The sequence below is a fragment of the Zophobas morio genome, unplaced genomic scaffold (assembly GCF_036711695.1).
Source record: "Zophobas morio isolate AGI-343-1 ecotype UQ-CSIRO unplaced genomic scaffold, CSIRO_AGI_Zmor_V1 ptg000058l, whole genome shotgun sequence".
Lineage (NCBI taxonomy): Eukaryota > Metazoa > Arthropoda > Insecta > Coleoptera > Tenebrionidae > Zophobas > Zophobas morio.
In genome coordinates this window covers 6,674,041-6,700,291 of record NW_026972163.1, presented here as the reverse complement: position 1 = coordinate 6,700,291, position 26,251 = coordinate 6,674,041, and the positions used below count along the sequence as shown (strand labels likewise).

The following is a 26,251-nucleotide window of genomic DNA, read 5'->3' as shown; positions in this document are numbered from 1 at the left end:
AAGTCATACAGATGGAACCCTTTCTGATATCACATTTGAGATTAATATGATCTCTAAAAAGTTAGAGTTGATTAAACCAACATCTTGTCCTGGACCAGACATGATATCCCCAGCTGTATTTAAACACTGCAGTCAATTACTTGCAATACCTTTACACTTATAATGGATCAGTCATATAAATTGTCAATACTACCAAACGACTGGAAAATCGCTCTTATACGGCCCATTTATAAAAGTGGTAATAGGTTTGATGTTAAAAACTATAGACCTAGCCTGACATCTCCAGTAGTTAAAATTATGGAAAGCATAATAGTCGATCAGCTAGACCTTTATCTGCAAAAATATGAATTACTTCCTAGGCAACAATTTGGGTTTATTAAAGGTAGACCTGTTGAGCAAAATCTGTTAACTTGCATTAACGATTGGTCAAAAGCTTTAGATAACTCTGAAACTGTTGATGTTGTCTACTTACATTTTTCAAAAGAATTCGATAAAGTGCTAATGAAACTAAATTCTTATGGTATTAGTGGAAAATTATTAAGATGGATAGAATGCTTCCTTACTAACAGAAAATTTTTTGTTAGAGTTGGAAATGGTTTCAGTGATATATTCGATGTATTAAGTGGAGTACCACAAGGGTCTGTCTTAGGGCCTTCTCTACACAGCCGATATACCTAAGTCAATAACTTCCTCCTGTGCAATGTATGCCGATGATATCAAAGTGTACAATCATATTTCTAATGCATCTGTTTTACAAAATGATATTAACGTTATCTTTGAATGGGGACAACAATGGGGTATTCCACTCAATAAATCTAAATGTAAAGTCCTTCGCATTGGTAAGGATAAATCGAACGCAAAGTATCAAATACAAGGTGAATGTCTATCGAGAGTCACAGATTTAGGAGTTCAAGTTCACAGAAATCTAACACGGACAAATCACATAATAAAACAAGTGAAAAAAGTTAATTTAAGAATGTACACTTTATATAAAACGTTTTCAAAAAAGAATATTTCTTTAATGGCAAAGATATTTAAAACATACGTTCGCCCAATCTTAGAATTTGCGAAGGTTGTTTGGTACCCAAATAGAATTCAGGATGTTGAAACTTATGAAAAAGTACAACGTAAGTTTACTAGATGGTGCTTTAGCGCTCGAAGACCCAATTATAACACATGCCTAAAACGTATGAAATTGATAACACTTTCAGATCGTAGACTAAGAGGGGACTTGATACATACATTTAAAATTTTGAAACTTGGAAAGGAAGGTCACCAAATTTTTCAGATTAGAGGATCCCAAAGATTAAGAGGGCATAGTTTGTCACTGTCCGTACCAAAATTTAAAGCCGACATTATGAAAAACTTTTTCCGGTTCGTGTAATAAAAACTTGGAATAGGTTACCTACGGAAGTAATAGATGTGGAAAATGTTAATTTGTTTAAGAATCGCATTGATAAGTTCTTTCAATGGTAATACAAGACACATTGATATTCTATTGAGTTATATAGTTCCAAAGGAACTCTACTCTATATTATAATATAATAATATTAATGTTTATTATCCAACAGATCCAGAGGATTTTTTTTATTATTTTTTTGGGACTCCCGAAACTCCCGTATACACCCTGACTTTGAAATAGGGGCGGAAAAAAAAATCCATTAAAGCTTACTGTAAATGAGGAAAATTGGCAGATTTCGTTTTTGAAATTGCTGCCTCAATTTCAAGAAAAAAATAAAACAAATTGAGTTCAATTTTCATGGGACGCCAATGATTATAATAATTTTTTTAACTTCCATAGTAACCTAACGATTTATGCTTTCCGAACGTAAGCTAAGGAAGTTTATCAAGTTACCTACGTTTTTTCCACCTTTAATTTCAAACCGTCAGTTTGACATAAATGAATTAATTTTCATTTTAAAATGGCAATGTACACAAATATTGAACGAACCGATATGGTTCTCATTTATGGTGAAGCACGAGGAAATGCTGAAGAAGCCAGGCGGATTTACATGGAACGTTTTCCCCAGCGGCTTGCTCCTGCTGCCGGGACATTTATAAAAAACGTTCAGCATCTGAGGGATCATGGAACTTTTAAGCCACAAACCCAAGATCGGGGACGTGTTAGGACCAGGCGGATCCTAGACGTGGAACCCCAAATTCTTCACACGGTTGAAGCTGAACCGGGTATTAGCACTAGGAGACTTGCGGTACGTCATGGTATTTCTCAGTTCATAGCGTGGCGAACATTAAAAGAACAGGGCTTACACCCGTACCACGTTCAGAAGGTGCAAGCGCTACAACCTGGTGATCCTGCGCGTCGGCAAGTGTTCTGTCGGTGGTTATTACACAAAGCTGAAGAACAACCAAATTTTGTAAATAATTTGTTAACAACTGACGAAGCAGGATTTACAAGAGATGGGGTGTTTAACATGCATAATACCCATGTTTGGGCTGATGAAAATCCTCACGCCATTTGGGAACACCGATTTCAACGAAAGTTTCACGTCAACGTATGGGCAGGACTTGTAGGTGGTCGTCTAATTGGACCTCACGTTTTACCACCTCGTTTAAATGGAGTTAGGTACTTACATTTTTTGGAAAATGTTCTGGTCGACCTTTTAGACGATATTCCCCTAGACGTAAGACAAAATGTGTGGTTTTTACATGATGGGGCACCCCCCCATAATGCTCGTGAAGTGCGGGATTGGCTTGACCATAATTACAACCAACGTTGGATTGGTCGCGGTGGTCCTGTTTTGTGGCCTGCCCGGTCACCAGATTTAAATCCTTGCGATTTCTATTTGTGGGGCCATTTGAAACAACTAGTTTACGCCACACCGGTCGACAGTGTCGAAGAATTAGTGGATAGAATAGAAAATGCTGCTCAAACTATTCGACAAAACCCCGCCGTTTTATCAAGGGTTCAAGAATCGCTGATTCGACGAGCTAGAGCATGTCTCGATAATAACGGTTTACATTTTGAACAGTTTCTTTAATGTTGTTTTATTTTTATTTTATTTTTTTCCTTTATTAAAAATTCGAGTTCAACTAAAATAACTGTTTACGAAGTTTTATTTCTATGAACTATTAGCAATAATTGCAGCAACAAGTTTTAACAATCAGGTTGCTATGCATATAATTTTTACCTGTAGGTTGTTGGTAAGGTAATTTTGTGCATATCAATGGCGCCGAGTGGGGTCAGGATTTTGGAGTTTTTACCTCTGCATTAAAATTAATAAAACAAAACGAAAACTTCTTCTACACATTTTCATGAAGCCGTGTTTTTTTTTTCCACCTCTATTTCAAAGTCACCCTGTATAACGTACTGAAGAGTTAATCCGCCATTTTTCAGACACGCGGTATAAAAAATTAATTGCACCCTTCTTTCCAAGGTCACGAAAACTCAGTTTCAGATTTATGACACCCCCGCCCCCAACGCCGCCTACCCAAAATGCACGGTCTCATGCCGAACCACCGTAACGTATGTCGCCAGTTGAAGTCACAAAAGACCCCAGCAGGACATTTCCATTTTTTTAAAGTCAATAATTTTTTTTATAAAATTGTTTAATAACTGTCACTGGTCAGTCAGTGACGGTGGTCTAATTAAATGAAAACCAAGAATTTACATAACATAGAAGGTCTTTAATGGTATCCCTTCTCTGATACCTACCCATATTTTGCGCTTAAAAAAATAATTAATTATCTGACATTCAAAATAAGTTTATAAGGGTATGGGCAAAGATCATTATTAACAACTAATTTATATTCGTTGTGTAGATGGAAAGTAAAATAAAAAATCGTTTCGGCTTTAAAATTGTTTATGTTACTTGATTGTTCTGCACTAGGTACTAGAATTGTTTACGTTTAAATTTCCCCAGATTTAATACGTAATTTTGAAGTTTACATTTATAATTTTAATAGAACTAATTAAATTACGGTTTACAGTATTCTGTGGCATACAATGTTTCTTAATTATTAAATAGTATTGAATTAGCAGTAGTACTGAGATTTTTCGTTGTTCTCTTACAGAAGTCTAGATTTCTTTGGAAAAAACTTGTAAATTGTATTGTTGATATACCTATTTATGATTTGTCTGTTTGGCTGTATCGAATTGTTTTACGTTTGACAATTCACGCATATAAATTTGATCAATAAAGTGGCTATGTTTAAGCGAACCTAACCAATCGCAGTCAGCCTACAAATTCTTGATGAGACGATATTCCACTTTTAGATTCTTGATAAGTGACAATATAACTGACAACATGCACACTGCAGAAAATTCGGCAATTAAAAATCAAAGTTAGCCGATAAAAATTTCCCGACCCACCGTGCTACCAACTAAATTCACTATTGCTTCTTAAACATTTTAGAGCAAAACTAAATTTTTCCGAGCTATTATAACCATTACATTTTAAATTCAAAACTTTCCACACGTCTCGTTTCTCTTATGACAGATTATGTACAAATGTCATCAATTAATGCCATTTTTGATATTAGGAATTGTTGTTGCATTATTTTGCTGAATACAACTCTTGCTCAGATTCTCTTCTGCAATACTTGTCGTGATCATACATATCCACTTGTTACCGTTTGCTTTGGAAAATCACACTCATCCCCTTCGTGCACTCGTGTGATTTTCGTCATAAACGGCAACTCGTTATGAATAACTGAATAAATTTCAGTTCTGTCCTCTTATAGGTCAGTATTTGGTGTAGTACCGTTTTCAATAGTAATATCATGAGTCCATGTCTTTGGGAAAAATTATCTGACTACTCGTATTATATACGACAATACATATACTATTATTATTCATTTTTCTTTGCAAAACCCGTGCTGATTGTTTCATAATATGTTATATTTTCCAAAAAAGTTTTGCAGATTCACTAAAAAGCAATATTCAAAAGAATTACGTTAACCACATAAATACAGTAAATTAGTTGAATAAATAATACTCTTAATAATTTCGACCCTTGTAATGCGCGCTTAAAAAATCTAATTCTCTAACATTTTTTAACAAAACTAAGCAGTTTTGAGTGTTTCTCTACGATTTTTTGTATAAAATATTTTTTGATTCTGCAAAATTAGTAAAGTCTTTGCCATTTTTATTGAAACATCACCTGTTGATTTTGATTCAAATTTGGCTAGATTGAGAACGTCTTTAGTTAGAAAATTGTCTGAATATAAACACTGCCAAATTTACGAGGTGATGTCTCAATAGAAATGGCAACGATTATACTAGGGCTTGCGTCAATTACCAGGCTTGGAATAGCTCGCGATCGCAACACTGTAGAGGAACTGAAAATCATGTCCTACTTGGATCCCAAAAAATCTTTTTTCCAAATATATTAATTGAAATAAGATTGGCATAATTACTTTTCAGTTGACGATAATATTTGACAAATGTAGTCAAAGTAGTAAAATTATAGTAAAAGTCTACATCTAAAAATTAAAAGTCAGAGATTCGAGGCACATCAGAACTTAGATTAGGCATCTCCATTTCGCAATATCTGAGTTCATTAATGTACCGCCGTTATTAGAGTTTTGATGAAAATGAAAAATACATTAGCAAAGCCCGTAAGTCTATTTATTCAAATGGAAATATAATTACACACAACTGAAAATTTCTCGGCCTCATTGAAATATCTCCAATTTTGTGATTTTAAAATTGTGGGGAGGGGGGTTGTTAAAAAATCGTTCGAACCATCACACTGTTATACTTTTTATATTTGTTTGTAAGTATAGTTTCGAAAATAGGCCTAATTAACTAAAATCCAGCAGTAATTTATGTCCTCGTAAATCAACTTTATCAAATAAAGCAACAAAATTATGGTTACCTAGTTTTAGAAGGTTACTGCACAATTTTCTAAATTACATGAAAAAAATTTAAATAAAACCTACTATAAAATATTTTTGGAAAATACCAACGTGAGGGAAAAGGAAGTGTAACGCACTTCCTTTTCCCTCTGCTTTATCAAATAAAGCAACAAAATTATGGTTACCTAGTTTTAGAAGGTTACTGCACAATTTTCTAAATTACATGAAAAAAATTTAAATAAAACCTACTATAAAATATTTTTGGAAAATACCAACGTGAGGGAAAAGGAAGTGCGTTAAAATATAGGCTTAATTTTAAAACTTTTACCAAAATGTATTTCGCAAAAGAGAGCATTGTGTAGTTTTTGAAAGTTTTAAGTTGTTTATCCACAATTCTCGCTATTCAGGGACACAAGATAGTTTTAATAGTGAATAAGGGCCACCAGATTTATTGGAACCTCCTTCGACGCCACAGTTTTTTTTTATCATTTTTAAATGCGAGATTGTATTTTGCACTCCAAGTACTTGTGCCAAACTGACAGTGACAAATGTAAGTTTTTCTTGTACCAACTTTGCTTGCTATCCACGACTGATTTTAAAAACTCGAAAATAGGCTGTGATTTTGAGTTCTAATGCAATGTTGCCATCACGAGCTGTTCCAAGCCTGGTAACTGACGTAAACGCCGACAATTTATCTATTATACCTGATAAGAAAATTCAAATTTTAATAATCTAATATTATTGGTGATTAAATAATGGTGTTTCGAATTTCAGTTATATGTTCTTACAGATCAGTATCTGGTGTAGTACGATTTTCAACAATAATATCCCAAGTGCATGTCAAATTGTCCACAATTTTTTTAGGAGACGATTTGATTTGCACGAGCGGATATTTTTTGTAGACTATTCTATTCCAATAAAATTAAAAGATTAACGTAATTTACACAAAAATGATGAAAAAGCAAATCTTTTTTGAATCTATATCTACGCAAATTTTTGCATGTCAACGTAAACAGTGAAAAGTAAAAATGCATTCCTGTCGGTTGGCGAAAGCTTCTTGAGTAAAATTGAATTGGAAATAAATAGTTGAAGTCCAATTAAAACTAAAAAATCAAAAGAATTTCCACAGAAGTAATTTGAACATTTTTGTGAAGCAAGAGGAAAGAAATACTGCATCGGAACTCGCTCTGATATTATACGATTTTGCTTTTAATATGAGACGATGTGATGGAACTGAATACGAAGAAAGCGTAATCTAGACTATGGAATACTGTCGCAAAAGGTCTGCAGTCTAATAGAAAAAATGTGGGGGTCGTCGTGTGTACAAGACAAAGAGTTAGAAGACAAAAGTTTCCTTAATTGTACACGTAATAATTGTACTTTTTAAAAGTGAAACGTAGCTTTTATAAATAAAAATTTGTAATCTTATATTTACCATTTTCAACGAAATGTCAAAGCTGATAATTTTGCACTGGTGTAAAATTATCGCTGAAACTCAATTCTTACTGGTGTCCTGCAGAAGTATTAAATGATTTAAATGGATCATTTTTTTAAAGGAAATACTCTGTAAATTACTCCTAAAAAAAAGCTGTAAATGTACGTTGTACGTATTGTCTCTGCTATTTGTGTGGAAAACAAAAGTTGATTTTGCTTAAAATTTAACAATAGATAACTAACAGTTTTTGGTTATTATGAACGGTTTTTAGTTAGAAAATTGCCTGAATATGAACATTTCCAAATTTACGATCAACAAATGGTGTATCACTAGAAATGGTAGAGTACAGATATATGTATGTAGTTCATTCAACTTTCAAGCTGTCTGTCATATTTGAGACTGCTTTTGATATGCGACTTTTACTACTCCTATTATTTTTGTAGCTTTTTGAGTCTTTTGTCAAAGTTTTGAGAAGCTGTTCTAATACAATAATAATAGAAAAGATAAAAAAACGCACCGCCACAAAAATTATATAATAGATATTCCATGGTATTTTGTTTTTTATAAAAAAAAATTATACTAATAAAATTTCTTGAAAGGATCGAATTATTATCAAAAAAAGTAGTTTGGTTGTTGTTTGTTTATAGAATTACTAGTATTTGTGATATATGAATCAAAATATATATTTATGGAACCAAGAACATTCTTTATATTTTCTAACTGATGGTACTTACAAGGACTATTACATATGTTGGTGAAATTCCATCACAGTGTCTGTGAAACGCTGATGCAGAATATCCATGACTACTAGCTCTAAACGTAAGGCGCCAACTTTGCTTTGGATTGCCAAACCAAGTATTTAAAACTCTCTGATAGTGACTCTTATCTTGCCCAAGAATTAACGAGCCTGGAAATAAATGAGGCGAAATTCGTGGACGTAGTCTTTGGTCCTCTGAACCTTCAGGATATTTGCTTGGCAATGCTGCATGTCGATACCTTTCGAGACTTAATTCCATGGGAACTGCCCCAGTGGGCTCTACTTCTTCTGCAAATACTTGACTATCTAGCAACATATTATCAGTTTACAAAAAATATATATATATATACACAAAAATTAGAACTAACCAATGAGAAGAAGTCGTACATGATTTATTACATGAGAGAGATGTTGACATACTCTAACTCTCTCTTCCTCCGTCCAGTGTGCTGTTGGCTGGGTTACACCTGCTTGATATTTGGCCCAGTTCAATATGGCTCGCCATACATCCTCCTCTTCTAAACAAAGCTGTAACGCAAAACAAATTAACCGTTGTTAACTAATTTGTCACTAACTCACATAATCTGAAGATATTAACTTTAGAACAGCTTCTTTCGACAAAGAGAGAAAGGAATTTGTTTTCACACACTCAGCAGCATTTTCGCCAATGTAACTTACACACCTCTCAACAAAACCAGCTGCTGCTTTACCTCCTACAAAATGTAAAGCTTCAAAAATATATCACACAGACATTCAATAATCTAAAGAAAATCAATGCATCTTCTCACCTCTACTGTTACTACACATATCACCTATTTTTTTTCGAAATTACTTCAATAAAACAAAAATTTAGTAAAATACGTTGTATTTATCAGCTTCCCTTACAACATAAGGTGTTAAGTTATTATAATGAATCTGCCTTTTAACAACAATTTGCATTTATAGCAGATTAAATTAAATTACAAACTTTGTTCTTAGAGAACAGCAAAAAATCACTAATTTCCCGCTTGAGGATTTACATTTTGAATTAGTGTTATGTTGTCGCCCTTGAGCATGATTCGTCCTAACTGTCTTCTGTTTTTGGTCTTCACATAGTATTCTTCTGCGTCATCCAAAACAAGATTCATATATTCATCGAACCCTACAATGTGTCCTTCGATTCTTAAATTGATATTTTCATATAACCATACTTGCACTCTTGATCGATTTTGTAAGTAACGAAAAATCAAATTGATGGGTTGAACCATTACTTTTTGAACTTTTTGAGGTTTGTATGCCATTTTCGTAATTCTTGAGTACACAAACTTAACCTCAATTATTTTCGAACACGAATCTGTTATAATACCACAATAAATAATGAAGCACGACGTATTAAACTTAATCAGTACTCACAAAATTTTAATTATTCTCTAACGTAATTTTTAAACAACTTTTAATAGTAATAACAATTATTCTGTTCCCCTCCTGATGCTCACGTTGTACGGCTTCGGCGGCTTAACACCGGCTACCGGCAGCCGGCAGACCGGCACCCACAACCAGCACCCACAGAACATCGGTACCCGCAATCCGCAATACTGACACAGATACTGACGTAATACCGGCATGAAGAAAAAACAGTTAACACGCAGTGTTGCCCGTTGGTTTAAAGGGAAATCTAAGTTTACAAGTTTTACACCCCACATTAAAAATAAACTTATCGCGTTACGAAAACGAAAAGTGCTCGTTTTCACGCTGACAAATTTAGAAAGAGTGCTGCGGCAATTTTTTTTTAATATTAGAGAATTACAGATTTTAAACCAATGCCACAGTATAGAGACTATTCAGTAGGGACAACTCGCTATTTTTAGCGACGCGTTTTCATGGGTGGTCGTTTGTCTTATGAACTTATTAGTTATTACACTATTTTTAATTCTTTTCCGAAAATTCTATGCACAAAGTTAGAAATAGGACTTATATTTAATAAAATATTTATGGGTTCTTTTTGAACTTATTTGTTATTTATTTTTTTTAGGAAACAAATCTTTTTATTTTATATGATGTATTTATTAAGTACCATATTTTGATAATCATTACAAAACTACAAGTATCCTGAGAAAGAATGTGTGAATTGTGCCAACAACAGACTTCTCTCTTTTCTTTTTGCGATTTACAATACATATTACGATTTGGTAGTGTGTTGTAAATTGCGTATACTAATCCATTTTTAAATTTTCAAACGAACTTTGATGCTTTTTAAATTGGCGAGCAAAAAATAGCAACGACCACCGATGACGACTTAAAATTTGTTGGGTCAGAAACATCAAAGTAGTTGTCCCTACTGAATAATCTCTATACCACAATATGATCATGATCCCTATATATGTTCTCTGCCTATACTGTGTCTATACCACAGTAGAGATAACAATCAGTAGAGACAGCTCGTGTCGGCGCCTTTGTTCTTTCTGACCCGAATTTTAAGCCATCATGGGTGGTCGTTGCCTAAATTATTCCTAGATGTCGCCACCCAATTTAAAAAGTATCACTTCATTTACAATTTCAAAAATTGATCCGTGTACGCAATTTATTGCAAACTGTGTAGTTTGCTCACATCGTATAATCGTGAATCGCAATAAGAAAAAAGAAAAGTCGATATTTAATTTATAAACACGATGATTTGTTACAGTTTTTATTTTATTACTTACACAATTTGACAATTCGCACATTCTTTCCCCGAATACTTGAGGTTTAATTATCATTGTAAAAATAATGTAATAAATTCATCTAAAAAGAAAGAGGTTTATTTAAGAAAAAATAAATCAAATAAAAATTAAATTACAAAAAGGAAAAAAGTTAATGCTGCCAAATTATTTTCTTTCTATTAATTTTTTCACCTTTGGCATTTGTAAATTTAAAGCTAGCATTTACAAATTTTAGTGCATAAAATAATCTCATCCTAGCATACAAAGCAAGCAAATAATCGTATGGAAAGTTTTGGCATGGATAAACAAATGTAGCTTGCTTATATAAATTTAAAAATTTCAACAAAGTAGTTGTTTGTAAAATTATATTTTCAAAATTTTCACTAAAAATTTGCTCTAATTCACAAATGTAAAAAAAAAGAAATTATCGTTTGGCATATATAATTTACCAAATAACTCGCAATTCTTCGTTTGGTAGGCTCTGAAATGTGAATATATGCTTCTGTTGTCTAAACTTTTATGTTCATTTGCATATTTTTCACATTCACTACAACTGTGTACTAATAAACATTCCGAATTAGGTAGCCACAGATATATCTAATTGCGTTTTGTTCAGCTGTGTGAAAGTGATAATCACAATCTTTTAAGGTGGTCTTCTGCATCGTGGTGACTGATTCTTCTTCATCAAAACGACGACCTACATACAACTTTAAAATTTCTTCCATATCAGGCTCGCAGTTTTGATTACCTGTGTTCGTTTCATCAAAATAATCTTGTATGATTAATTTTCTAAAAGCCATTTGAAATTGATTAGATGTGGGGTTAATAGAATTTCCATTTTGTTTCCTAATCCATCAAAAACAGTTTTCTAGTGCGTCTGTCTTGGCAAAGGCGTCTTATTAATGTATAGTCAAACCCATTTTACCTAACAACTTAACCCGTAAGCGTAATATCATATAAAGTAAAATTTTTATTTAAAAAAAAATATTACAAAAAAAATGCATATTTGTCCGCTCACATAAAGTGCAGGTAATTGGTATGGGTCGACGCAGGTAAGAATAATTAAGGAATTCATGAAACCGGAAGTCCATAGGGATTAAGCGAAAAAGGATATTTGACAAAATGTATGGCTTGGGTCATTTTTATCCACGCGCGACTGCTTATGGGTTAAGCAACGTTTCAAAATAAAACTCAAGATTGTGTAGGTCAAAAAATATATGATGAATAAAAAAATTGTTTATTGAGAGATGGTCTGCTTATATAATTTTTTGTTACGTGTAGTTTGTTTCTTATTATTTTTATATTTAATTTTACCACAACAACGGAATCATATATAATAAATTTTTATTATTTATTTCATAACCACCGTTGTTGTCCGTTTGCGACGACTTTTTAAACAAAAAGTGTGTTATGTTTACTATCTTTTCCAAGAATTCCAAACACGATGGAGAGAATAAGGCGCACAACAGGGATCCTGTATGAAAATTCATCGGACAAAGATTTTACCTTTTATTGTGAAAATTACATTTTTACACTATTTGTACAATTCTACCGGAAAAGCAGTCTTAAACAAGCAAAACCGGCAAAAATATTGTAACAAAACTGCCAAATTGACCAGTAAAGTAAGGTTAGAATTTAGAATGCGCGGCAGTTCATAATTCAAAAATTCTACTATGGGTTTCTTATGGGAGCTTGATTTTACAGACAAAATACGCCGCATAGGTAGAAATCTTAACTAGTTCATGCTACAAGAGATAAAGACTGTACAATTATCTTCCTGTTACTAAAGGTTTAACTACATAAAAAGCTTCTGTTAAAGATATATTGCAAATTAAAAACAACGCTATCCATCGAAGTAACGTACATCGTTTCTAACGTCTTGCGCATGAGTGAAACGGAAAATCCAGAAACACTTGGGAAAGAAAAAGAACGCGAATATTTTGCGGTACTAGTGACGTTTAGATCGTGAAAATCCCCAAAATATGACAGTTGATTTCGTATTTTCATCACAACAAACAATCATAATCACAATTTTTGGATGATATATTAGTTCTGTGATATTGATTCACATTAGGTTGTATGTATCTGTGGACTGGTTTTTTTGTATTTGTTATTAATAATGACAGAAAGACATGTGTTAACAATAGGGGCAATTGCCATTTTTTTTTGTTGGAGAAAATTCTTTACAGTCAAATAATGTAGCGAAAGTCAATTGGTATACTGAATCAAATGTGCTTGAAGAGTTTATTCGAGCTAGAATGCGAGAAGATTATGGTAAGTTAATGTATATTGATAAATTCTGTGCCAAGTAAAATTATGACGTATTTTGTTTTATTATGCATAGATATTCCTTAAGAGAGGCAACATGTGAAACCCCAAGAGGTGCATTTGTATATCACCATATGGCTACACCTGCCCTACACGGACGTTATAATGTATTGTGGACCAATAATAATTTGCGTGCTTGAGAGGTACATCTGAAGAAAAGTGAATCAGCTGAGGTCCGAGCTGTTGTCTCTGAAAATTCTTTTAATCCCCAAGTCAGCCTAAAAACAGCTAATGTTGAGGTACAACTTCATGAAAGCTTAGGACAAACTGATAGGAGCGAAGCACTGCTTTTGCTATTGGGTCCTGAACTAGAAAGATCTGAAGAAAATCTACTTCACAGTGTCGAAGAACTATTAGTGTCCGAGGACTATTTTATTGGCCCATCAAGAAAACAGTTTGTGGGTCAGTTTTTCACCAAAAGTGAATCAGATTTTGCATTAGGAAGTGCAATTTTTTATTGTAAAATACTTTTTTGATTTGAAATAAACTGTTCTTTAAATTGATTTTTTTTTAAATGGGTGTTTCAGACCCAATTCGCACTAAAATGAAAGTGATTTTTACTTGTACATGAAAGGTTTAATCAGGAATGCTAAGTTTTTCCTTTTCTAGCAAAAATGTGTGAAAAGAAAAAAGCTTGGGATTGATGATGATTCTTAAATCAAAACAAAATTTGGCAATTGATTGAAAACATTTGCAAATATGAGATCTCCTTTATGTATTATTTTAGATTCACAGCCGTATCTGTAGCATCTGAAAATCAAAGCCATTTATGTGGAGGGGGAAGTCAATGGCAGTATGAACCACTGTACGACATACGTTCGAGGCAAATGTAGTGGTAAAAGTTGAATTTAAATATTTATTAAATGCTACCGGTTCCGTTCATCTTTGGTATCAAGATCAACAGTAAAAATATCAGTCTTAATGGTACAGGTAGTGGGATATATAAGAAAATTACTTTAATGGTACAATTTAAGCGTTAAAGTGACGCCTCGATTTCACCCATAAGGATTACACGGGGAACTGAAATACGGGTCTCGTGTTATGAACTGAGTTCAAATTTCGCGCGTCATTCACTTTACTGGTCAATTGAATGACGCGCGAAATTTGAACTCAGTTCATAACACGAGACCCGTATTTCAGTTCCCCGTGTAATCCTTATGGGTGAAATCGAGGCGTCACTTTAACGCTTAAATTGTACCATTAAAGTAATTTTCTTATATATCCCACTACCTGTACCATTAAGACTGATATTTTTACTGTTGATCTTGATACCAAACATGAACGGAACCGGTAGTATTTAATAAATATTTAAATTCAACTTTTACCACTACATTTGCCTCGAACGTATGTCGTACAGTGGTTCATACTGCCATTGACTTCCCCCTCCACATAAATGGCTTTGATTTTCAGATGCTACAGATACGGCTGTGAATTTAAAATAATAAATACATAAAGGAGATCTCATATTTGCAAATGTTTTCAATCAATTGCCAAATTTTGATTTAAGAATCATCATCAATCCCAAGCTTTTTTCTTTTCACACATTTTTGCTAGAAAAGGAAAAACTTAGCATTCCTGATTAAACCTTTCATGTACAAGTAAAAATCACTCTCATTTTAGTACGAATTGGGTCTGAAACACCCATTAAAAAAAAGTCACAATTTAAAGAACAATTTATTTCAAAACAAAAAAAAAGTATTTTACAATAAAAAATTGCACTTCCTAATGCAAAATCTGATTCACTTTTGGTGAAAAACTGACCCACAAACTGTTTTCTTGATGGGCCATTAAAATAGTCCTCGGACACTAATAGTTCTTCGATACTGTGAAGTAGATTTTCTTCAGATCTTTCTAGTTCAGGGCCCAATAGCAAAAGCAGTGCTTCGCTCCTATCAGTTTGTCCTAAGCTTTCATGAAGTTGTACCTCAACATTAGCTGTTTTTAGGCTGACTTGGGGATTAAAAGAATTTTCAGAGACAACAGCTCGCACCTCAGCTGATTCACTTTTCTTCAGATGTACGTCTCAAGCACGCAAATTATTGGTCCACAATACATTATAACGTCCGTGTAGGGCAGGTGTAGCCATATGATGATATACAAATGCACCTCTTGGGGTTTCACATGTTGCCTCTCTTAAGGAATATCTATGCATAATAAAACAAAATACGTCATAATTTTACTTGACACAGAATTTATCAATATACATTAACTTACCATAATCTTTTCGCATTCTAGCTCGAATAAACTCTTCAAGCACATTTAATTCAGTATACCAATTGACTTTCGCTACACTATTTGACTGTAAAGAATTTTCTCCAACAAAAAAAATGGCAATTGCCCCTATTGTTAACACATGTCTTTCTGTCATTATTAATAACAAATACAAAAAAAACAGTCCACAGATACATACAACCCAATGTGAATCAATATCACAGAACTAATATATCATCCAAAAACTGTGATTATGATTGTTTGTTGTGATGAAAATACGAAATCAACTGTCATATTTTGGGGATTTTCACGATCTAAACGTCACTAGTACCGCAAAATATTCGCGTTCTTTTTCTTTCCCAAGTGTTTCTGGATTTTCCGTTTCACTCATGCGCAAGACGTTAGAAACGATGTACGTTACTTCGATGGATAGCGTTGTTTTTAATTTGCAATATATCTTTAACAGAAGCTTTTTATATAGTTAAACCTTTAGTAACAGGAAGATAATTGTACAGTCTTTATCGCTTGTAGCATGAACTAGTTAAGATTTCTACCTATGCGGCGTATTTTGTCTGTAAAATCAAGCTCCCATAAGAAACCCATAGTAGAATTTTTGAATTATGAACTGCCGCGCATTCTAAATTCTAACCTTACTTTACTGGTCAATTTCAAATATTTTAGACGTCAGTTGGGCGCCCTCATTCGGTCATAATGCGAACGACCACCCACGAAAACGGGTCACGAAAAACGGCGAGCTGTCTCTACTGATTGTTATCTCTACTGTGGTCTATACCATGCAGGAAAGAATATATTATATTCATACGTCCATGGTCTATCCTGTGCCGATGGGGCGTTATCAGACAACCAACAATTTTTCAGTAAAGTACAAATTTTTGAATTTTATTAATTGTTGATATTATTATTATTATTAATTGGTATTAATGACTGAAAAAGTCTGTTAAATTCCGAGGTTTTTTTGCTGCAATGCCGCTGCGCTAAAGATGTTAAAAAAATTGGTCGAAGGTTATTTCGACAGAACTTCCCTCGTTCCTGAAGGACAATACAACAAATCCAGCTTTTTCGAAAAATATTATAAGATTTAATCTTGCGAATTTTATTTTTTTATGATAACCCTTACAAATAAAAACAAATATATGTCTATAATGCTAAAAATAAAGGTAAAGAAGGGTTTGTTTTAGGCCATTTTTTCCATTGCAAAAGTTTGTGATGACGTCATCAACGTTTTTGCAAGGACACGTATATTAGTTTGTATAGATGCAATATAATACTAATAATAACAGTTCTGTTTTCCCAAATTTTCGGGAAAATGGGATGAGTCTTCTTGATTTAATTAATAAAATGTTGCCTCATTCATAATTTTTTTTTTGAGTCACCTGCATAAATAACTAAAAACTATGAGTGCATCGATACCGACCACTCAAGTATAGAGGCATAATAATGCATGTTTTCGAGAGCATTTATTAGGCAAAATTTTGAGATGACATCATCAATTTTTTTTTAGTGGTGGGGATGGTTAGCCAAATTTTGATTAGTGTTTGACCATAAACAGGACATTCTAATATACATACAAATTTGGTAACAATCGGTCCAGTATCCAAAATTTTGCTAATCATCCCCACCAACAATTTGATGACGTCATTTCAAAGAATTTATGTTTATTTGATTTATACTGTTATAGTTACAACAATTTACTTCTATACGTGGGGTGTACGAATCCGCTTTAAGTTTTTTCCTTAACCGTCCAAATTTTCGAAAAAACATATGCACAGTATAGTCCGTCGGCCGACTCTCTACTTTACGTTTTCTCGACCTTTCATGACACCTACAGTACGAAGAAATAGGTCTTCCGTTTCCGTTTGTCTGTCCGTCTGTCTGCAGTTCCGGATTTTTCTTAGACAGATAATCTCCGAAAGTATTGGGCCGATAGTTGTCAAATTTTGTATTTATATTAGGAATATCATGTAGATGGTAAAACGCTAACCAAAATTTGTCATCCCACCAATGTGAAGACGTCGCTTCAAAATTGTACATAGTAAACGGGTTTTAAATTGTATGAAATAACACAGTCCTACACAAGTAGTTTATGATTCCGTATTGAGTTTTTACCCGAAACGTCCAGATTTGTGGAAAAAAATATCAAAATTATGTGCTTATAAATAATTTTCCGATCAGGCTTCAGTCGCACCTCTGGTGCTACACACGACAGACGTGATTAAATTGTTTCGTTATTTTATTACTTCCCGAGCGTAAGCAAAGGAAGTAGTGTAATCGAGTCCGTCCGCCGACTCTCTGCTTTTACGTTTTTTCGATCTTTCATGACTCCTAGACGACGAAGAAATAGGTCTCCCGTTTCCGCTGTCTGTCCGTCTGTCCGTCTGTCAGTCTGCCGTCCCGGATTTTTATTAGACAGATAATCTCCGAAAGTACTGGATCGATTGTTGTGAAATTTTATGCTTATATTAGGAATATCATGTAGATAGTAAAACGTTAACCAAAATTTGTCTAATCATCCCCACCACTAATGCGATGACGTCACTTCAAAATTGTACATAGTAAATGAGTTTTAAATTGTATAAAATAACATAGTCCTACATATATAGTTTATGCCGAATTGAGTTTTTACCCGACACGTCCAGATTTTTGGAAAAAAAATCAAAATTATGAAACAACATTTTGCAATTTAATTTTGAATCTGCAAAACCGAATGCCTTGAAATCATGCAGATGGTTTATAGTTGTGATAAGCATGATAAATTTTTAATCAAAATATATTTACTTATCCCCTCCAAAAAATTGATGACGTCAGCTCAAAAGTTTGCCGAATAAATCCTATCTAAAATATACAAAATATTAAGTGTGTATAGTTGTGATTTATCATTCCATTCATATTTTTTGGATTTGCATATACAGGGTGACTCAAAAAAATTAATGAATGTGTGAATTTATTTTATTGATTTAATCAGGAACTTCAAAACCGAATCCTTTGAAATCTTGGAGATGTTTTAAAGTTATCATAGACATGGTAAATTTTTAGTCAAAATGTATTTGCTCATTCCCCACTAAAAAATTGATGCCGTCACCTCAAAATTTTGCTGAATAAATCCTATCTAAAATGTACAAAATATGATGAATCTCTTGTTGTGATTTATCATTCCATTCATATATTTTGGATTTGCATATACAGGGTGACAGGGAACTACAGAACCGAATGTTTTGAAATCTTACAGATGTTTTAAGGTTATAAAGAGCATAATATATTTTTAGTCAAAATATATTTGGTTATCTTCTCCAAAAAACTGATGACGTCAGCTCAAAAGTTTGCCGAATAAATCCTATCTAGAATATACAAAATATGATGAGTCTGTACTTGTAATTTATCATTCCATTCATATTTTTTGAATTTGCGTATACCGGGTGACTCAAAAAAAAAATGAATGCGTAAATTTATTTTACTGGTTTACTCAGGAATGCTTTGAAATCTACTGCGAAAAAAAAAAACATAATAGGCATGCAGTCGTCACGTTTCCGACAGCGAGGGAAGTACTGTCTAAACTCTTTAGACCAATTTTTTATTATAAATCAAGATTATATATATTGTGTTGAGCTCTCATCAGTGTACGTACGTACAATTTTTGTTAGTGAAATTTTCATGTGTATAGAGCGAATTATTATATAAAATTTACATATCGCACTGTGAGAGCAATAGTCACGTAACTCAAAAACAGCATATTTTGAGTAATGATGATTTAACATTCCCAAGTTTTTGTAATATTATTTGTGTTTTAAATACGAAATACTTAGGAATACATTATAGTCGTACTGTCAACCTATTATTAAGAGTGTTTTTTTGCCTTTAAACTAGAACCTTCTACTCGTTATAGAAAACAAGAAATTTTGACTTACGTGACTATTGCACTGGTATACAATGCCAAATATTTTGACTTGCGTGTTAATAAATTTAATACAAGAGCAAACTAGCAACACATTTTAATGAAAAGAATATAACAAAATACAAAACAATCACAATATTAATTCATTCAACATCTATTATGGCTAAAGTCTTATAAAATGAGTGATAATCTGATGTATTTAAATTCTTTTTACATAATAATTTAAAAAAATGTATTACGCTCCAATTAACTTTCCCATCTTTACCATTCAAAGAAAAATGTATTCCCATGTATTCGGTCAATTCTTTTATATTAAAAATATTCTTCTGCTCTACTTCATGAACTTTGGCTTTCCAGTTTTTCTTGCTAAAACTATTACTGGTATCCATAACTTACTAACTTCACTTTGGGATTGTTGTTCGCCTCTTGAACCTCTGGAGTGTATCATTAGGAGACTGAATAGTTATGGTTACGACATGTTTCGACTTTATTAATTAACGTCATAATCAGCTTATGTTTAACAAGCTAGTAACGTGGATATTAAAATTTATGAAAATTGATAAAATTAATAACGAAAATGCCCGAGATTTATACAAAATCTGAGGACGTTAATTAATAAAGTCGAAACATGTAACCATAACCATTCAGTCTCCTAATGATACACTCCAGGCGTTCAAGAGGCGGACAACAACCCCAAATTAAATAAAAACTTGAACAGAAAGGATCTCCAAAAATTTACTAACTTCATATTTGATTTAACTATATCAGAAGACATTAAAAGTGTAGTTGGAGAACTTTTCGAGCGCGCCAACTAATTTTGCCTGCCTTTAGTTATTACTAGAGCTGTGCGGTCGAAATTTATTTATCCCCACGATCCGTCCCATCAGGCCAGCAGTGCAGGCCGCTGCAGTCTTGCCTTCCTCGCTTCTCGCTTCCCATTGTGTATTATTTTTCATAATTCTCACCAATCGTTTTATTGTCAACGAGACCGACACTTGAACATTATTAAAATTATTATTCTTTTTATTTCGTGGATATGGATTCTAGAATCATCAACTGACTTTCAGTGAACATTATTTTTCGCGATACGTAACATCGGCTGCGAGCCACTGGTCTGCCGTAGTAGGGGTCGATTCGAAGCGTTTAAATTTCGACCGCCTAGCTCTAGTTATTACTAATCACTAGTGCTTTTAAGAGAAATCTTCTCAATTTGCTTGACCTTTGTACTCAGTCGCTGTTCCTTACCGTTGTCGACTTTTTTTGTATGCGAATATTTTTTTATAAAGTCACTGTGACCGACACCCTCAGTGTGAAAAAAATGCCCCTGTTATATGCAACTTCCTAAAATATGGGCACTATAAATTGTAGTTGTTAAAATGTTCCTGTAGAACCGCAGAAAATTGTGAACTATTGCCTATATAACAAACCCTATAAAATAGATTGTGTGAATATTTCATCAGGGGAGGCCACTCAAACCCGGTTTGACTTGGACATGCAAGAATTGTACCCAGTTGAGAAATGATATCAATGACTTGAAAACAAAAATGCTAACGCCGGACGCTGCATATTCACAGGCTAATTTACTTGATGTTGAAAATATAGTTCAGGAGGTTATCAGAAGTTATCTTTGGTCTCAAAAATGACAAGGATCTTAACACAAATAATTATCAACTGAAAGGTGGTAAAATTACGCTTCCAAAAAAATGAAAACGATTTAAAATTTATACGGTTGGGCAGATTCTTATAAACAAGAGTGTTGTCGTCCTGTGAAGGTATTTTTGTCTTCGACTGATAATATTACTGACATTTTGCGTAACTCTTTTCAGTTTACACTTATTCCTGATTCCAGCAATATTTCTATTTCTTTTGACCGAACACCAATGCAGCTTCTGGTTTATAAAGCTGTTAAAAATGAATTAACTAATCGCTTGGCCAATGGAGAGCTGAATCTTAAAATCAAATATAAAAATAGAATTCCTGTCAATGTCTCAACTTTAAACTAAACGCGCCCAACAAGAGTACCACCATCATTAATATTTAGCATCAAAATACAAGAGGTCTTCGATTTAAAACTCATGATTTTTATCTTGGCGTCTGTGAATCCTCCTATGATATTGTTATTGCTATTGAATCATGGTTAAATAACTACATTCAGGGTTATGAATTATTTCCTTCTTGTCATAATATTGTTCGAGTTGATAGACAATTTGATGTTGTTAACAAATCTGAATGTGGAGGTGCTGCAATTTGTCATATTTATAAAATATTATACAATGTTGTTGACGTTTCGAACATTTCTCAACTGGTAGATACTATTAATTGACGTATGTGAATGTCAATTGTCTATTAGAAATTTTTTCCTTGTTGTTTTGTATTCACCCCGAATTTATCATGTTATGACTATGAAATCTTTTTTGAAGCACTTATTAAAATATTTCTTGCTAACAAATCTGTCTTTTGCAGACTTTAATATAACATCTTATATTGACAAAAATACTACCTGTTCTAGAGCTAAATCTCTTATACCCTTATGCAGTTCTCTTGGTCTTGCGCAATTTAAAGGTACAATTAATACAAATAATAGAATTTTTTTAATAATGTCTAATTCGCATCACAATATTGAGGTTAATCGAGTTGATCAACCATTTATAACTGAGAACAACCATCACCCTGACTTGGCAAATTCAGTCCAAATCCCAGCCACTCTGAAATCACTTCCGTTTCCGCCTGCTCAGAATAAGCGATTCAACTTCAGGAAAGCGAATTTTATTACATTATACAATGATCTTTTGAACATGGACGGATGCTGTCTAGAAAGGCACTCTGAAGTAAACCAAGCACTTCACGCTTTTTATAATACTTATTCTATGCACCCAAAATTTTCAAGAGGCTAGAAAATTCGTTGCGTAAGAAAGTGACCTGCTAACAAGAGGAAACGGAATCAGACTGCGACTCGCTTGGAAAATAAAGTTGCACAAGTTAATAAGAATACTCATATGGGAGGGAGTTATGGGACAAATTGCTATTGCTAGACAAATAAATAATTGGTCATTTTTGGATTCTGCAACAGACGTTAATGAGGCACTTAGTCTATTTTATGACAATATTTATAAAAGTATTGATAAGTTTGTACCAAAAGTAAAATGTTACACTTCCAAATATCCCATTTGGTATACTCCTGACATAAAAGCAAACATCAAAATAAAGGAAAGACACAGAAATAAATGGAAGCGCACCAAAAATGAAAGCTATTTATTAGAATTCAATAGACTGCGAGGACTAATCAAAACGCAGATTGCACAAGCATATCAAGCCTTCACGTTACGATCTGAGAACTCATTACTAAGTCAACCAAAGGACTTTTGGCGGTTTATTCGTCTTAAAAATAAGGACACTAGAATTCCTGGAGTTATGAAACATAATAATGATTCATATGATGATCCTCAACAAATTGTAAATTTATTCGCTTCGGAATTCTCAAAAATCTTTGCAAGCTCGTCTTCCTATAAACCAGTAGATGTTCACTCGTATTTACCTCCGGTTATATTGAGTCGTGTTTCTGAAGAAGATGTTTTCAACTTTTTACGTAGACTCGCAAACAAGGAAACCTGTGGTGATGATATGTTGCCATCTTTTCTTATAAAAGACTGTAGATATGTATTTGCGCGTCCGTTGTCAAAAATTATAAATCTATCTCTACAAACGTCAACATTTCCTGAAATATGGAAGAGAGCTCGTATCGTACCAGTTTTAAAAAGCGGCAATAGGTCGGATGTAAAGAACTACAGGCCAATTGCGATATTATCCATCTTTAGTAAAGTTTATGAACAAATTCTATATGAAGTTATTTATAACAAAATTAGATCTTACATCTCTCCTTTTCAACATGGGTTTATGTCTTCTAGATCTACAGTCACCAATTTGTCATGTATAACTCAAGACATATGTAAATCTATTGATAGAAATACTCAGATAGACGTCATCTATGTGGACTTCTCAAAAGCGTTCGACAAAATCGATCATGATATACTTCTATCAAAACTAAGTGCATTTGGACTATGCCCGCAGCTTTTAAGATTAATGACATCCTATCTCTCAAACCGTTTAAATTATGTTCACTTTAATGGCTTCACATCTTACGAATTTGTATCAAAATCTGGAGTCCCTCAAGGATCAAACCTAGGGCCCCTTCTTTTCAACATATTTATTAATGACTTGATTATTTCATTTACGTGTAAGACTTTAGCATATGCAGATGATCTTAAGCTCTTTCATTCAATTGTCCATGATGAAGACATGTTATTGCTACAGGAGAACGTTAACATACTGTTTAAATGGTGTATCCAGAACAAACTTCCTCTTAATTATGACAAATGCTGCTTTGTGTCATACACAAGAAAAATCCACATAATTAACACACATTATGTACTTAACCACTATCAGTTAGAACGGAAAGAGACGATAAAAGACCTTGGTGTAATCTTTGACAAAAAGCTTACATTTACCAGTCACATTGATATGATTTGCAGATCAGCCAACAAATTACTTGGTTTTATTATGAGAACCTCTAAAACATTTCATGACAGTAACGTGATAAAAAGTTTGTATTATGCATTGGTTCTAAGCAAAATAGAGTATGCTTGCGTAGTCTGGTCTCCACTATATCACTGTTACGAACTTCAGTTGGAAAGGATTCAGAAAACTCTTCTTAAATACATATCATTTAAGACTAATGGAGTTTATCCTGGAAGAGGCACGGATTACACACTTTTGTTAGAAAAACATTCCTTTACATCACTGACAAAAAGACGTAATCAACAAGCAGTGAAATTTTTTTTCAAACTTCTTTCCAATTCTATTGATTGTCAAGACCTGTTAGGCGAAGTCTTCTTTTTAGTGCCAAGAATGGGTTCCCGTTTTTCCGTAAGCTTTTTTGTACCTAGGCCAAGGACCAACGTTCTCAGGAACTCCCCTGTTAGCAGAATGTCGCACCTTGCTAATTGTATTTAACTAGAGCATTTCACTACTGTTTTTCATTTTTCATTCTGTATATAATACTATGTATTATAATATATTATATATTTTTAGTTTTAGTTTTAGTTTAATAGCTTTAATTACGCTATTGTTCATTCCTAATAATTTATGTTGTCCTGTAATTGGAGTACCTCTGTTGGGCAATAAAGTTTATTATTATTATTATTATTATTATTATTATTATTATTAAATAAATTTCATCCTAACCGCTCTCACCATCTGCACCTGGAGCATGCACTTCGACCCACAAACCAACCGCAAAGATTGGATTTTTATAACTTTATAAGAAACCAAATGCAAATTAATCCCAATTTTATTGAGTGTGTTTTGTTCAATGATGAAGCCAAAGTCAGCAATTTATTGCAGTTGCATGACAGTCTTAAATTTATTGAATGTCTTTCGTTCACCTACCAGGCAATAAAAAAACACAATTTGCCCACAAAAATCTTCTCGTTATTATCGTACGAATGCATAGGTATTTTTCTGACACTGACGTTTCTATACACTTATATAAGCAAACTTTGATGCAATTCAGTTTTGAAACATTTTTTGTAATTCAGGCTCAAGTGGAATCGGTATTGTGGGTTGCCTATTTTAAAAACACAAATAGGTCATCTTAGCTGAATAACCCTGTATACATACAAAATTTGACAAGAATCGGTCGAGTGGTTTCGAAGATTACATCTCTAATAAACAACGCGCGGAATAATATCTCGTACGCTCGATCCATTGCTGCCGCGTCGATACTTTGATTACAAATATATTTTTCTTTTGGACTATACCAACATAATATAACCTTTCAAGATCACAAATCTGTAGTATTTTAAGTAATACAATAATATAGAAGTAGTTTTTTTACTAGCTGTAAACACTCCTAGAGACGCACTGGCTAGGACCTTGTGGACCAGATCAAAGCGTCCCCGTTACTCGCCGTAAAACACACCTTACTTCAACTGGGGGATTGCAGCACTGAGATAGCTTTCCGCGCACTGCTAATAAAAGTCGACACACGCTAGCAGACAGACAGACGGAAACGAGAAACTACTTTTTTCGTACTCTAGGGGTCATGAAACGTTGAAAAAACATAAAAGTGGTCATTCGTCCGATGGAATCGATTACTGAACTCCCTTAACAATCTTAGCATACACTCAGGAAGTAAAAATAAAATTCCCAAATTTAAGGGAACTTCGGTCTAAATAACTTTAGACCAGTTTGTACTCCCCGAACGTGAGCTAGGGAAGTATATAGTAATCGAGTTTATCAGGCGACTTGCCAGTTTTTTTTTTCGAAGATTCATGACCCCTAGAGTATGAAAAAAGTGATCACTCGTTCCCGTCTGTCTGTCTGTTTGTTTGTCTGCCCGTCTCTGTCAATTTTTATTGGACAGATAATCCCCAAAACTAATCCACAGATTGTTGTGAATTTTTTTATGTATATTAGGAATATCATGTACATGTATGGTAAAATGCTAATCACAATTTGGCTAATCATCCCCACCAACAATCTGATGACATCATCTCAAAACATTTTAGTTTAAAATGATTTCAATAATATACTTTCTATACTTGTTTACGAATCCGCCTTAAATTTTTTCCATGAATGTTCAAATTTTCGTCAAAAGTATAATAACATTTTACCACTAACACTAAAATCGCACATTTGATGGCAAACTTGGCAATTCCTTTTTTTTTGCACTGGTTACTAGCATTATCAATGTTGACGACGTAATAACAAAATTTTGTTGTGGAAAAACTCACTTAAAACACTCCACACCATGCTGCTTTGTTTTTTAACGCAATAAACATAACATAAACACTAGAAGTTAAGCATGTTACTACTTGTGCGTTCCCTTGGAATTTATGTCCCCACGGCGCAGGGGCTGCGGGGGTAATATTTATGTCTCTGGTTTTTACTTTAGAGGTTATCCCAAAACAAAAATTGCAAAATCAAATTTTATACATGGACTAAGGGTTATCAGAATGAGGAATGATTAGAATTTCAGTGTTATCGGTGGTCCAAAAAACTTTTTTTTCTTGTACATTGAAGAAGAACAATTATTCCTGACACGCCAAAACATTGAC

The 26,251-nt window shown here is 33.5% G+C and overlaps 2 protein-coding genes and 2 long non-coding RNA genes across 9 annotated transcripts in view; 1 reads left to right on the top strand and 3 right to left on the bottom strand.

Moving 5' to 3' along the window:
- Positions 1 to 26,251, bottom strand: part of LOC135143086 (BTB/POZ domain-containing protein 19) — a 109,202-nt gene that overhangs the window by 4,522 nt on the left and 78,429 nt on the right. For all 6 annotated transcript variants that reach the window (XM_064074932.1, XM_064074931.1, XM_064074934.1 and 3 more), the window contains 3 exons: positions 8,589 to 8,722; positions 8,378 to 8,537; positions 7,987 to 8,315 (listed from right to left, as the gene is read on the bottom strand). In XM_064074932.1, the coding sequence (XP_063931002.1) occupies positions 7,987 to 8,315; positions 8,378 to 8,537; positions 8,589 to 8,722 (623 nt within the window). The remainder of the gene's footprint in view (positions 1 to 7,986; positions 8,316 to 8,377; positions 8,538 to 8,588; positions 8,723 to 26,251) is intronic.
- On the bottom strand, positions 8,858 to 9,722 carry Sme (Small ribonucleoprotein particle protein SmE). The gene is made up of 2 exons (XM_064074938.1): positions 9,402 to 9,722; positions 8,858 to 9,342 (listed from the first exon to the last, which is right to left on the bottom strand). The coding sequence occupies exon 2, from the start codon at positions 9,287 to 9,289 to the stop codon at positions 9,005 to 9,007; it is 285 nt and encodes a 94-aa protein (XP_063931008.1). The 5' UTR covers positions 9,290 to 9,342; positions 9,402 to 9,722; the 3' UTR covers positions 8,858 to 9,004.
- Positions 12,460 to 13,518, top strand: LOC135143268 (uncharacterized). Its single transcript, XR_010282723.1, has 2 exons — positions 12,460 to 12,961; positions 13,032 to 13,518. It is a non-coding gene; the product is annotated as an uncharacterized LOC135143268 (long non-coding RNA).
- On the bottom strand, positions 14,671 to 16,069 carry LOC135143185 (uncharacterized). The gene is made up of 2 exons (XR_010282711.1): positions 15,230 to 16,069; positions 14,671 to 15,159 (listed from the first exon to the last, which is right to left on the bottom strand). It is a non-coding gene; the product is annotated as an uncharacterized LOC135143185 (long non-coding RNA).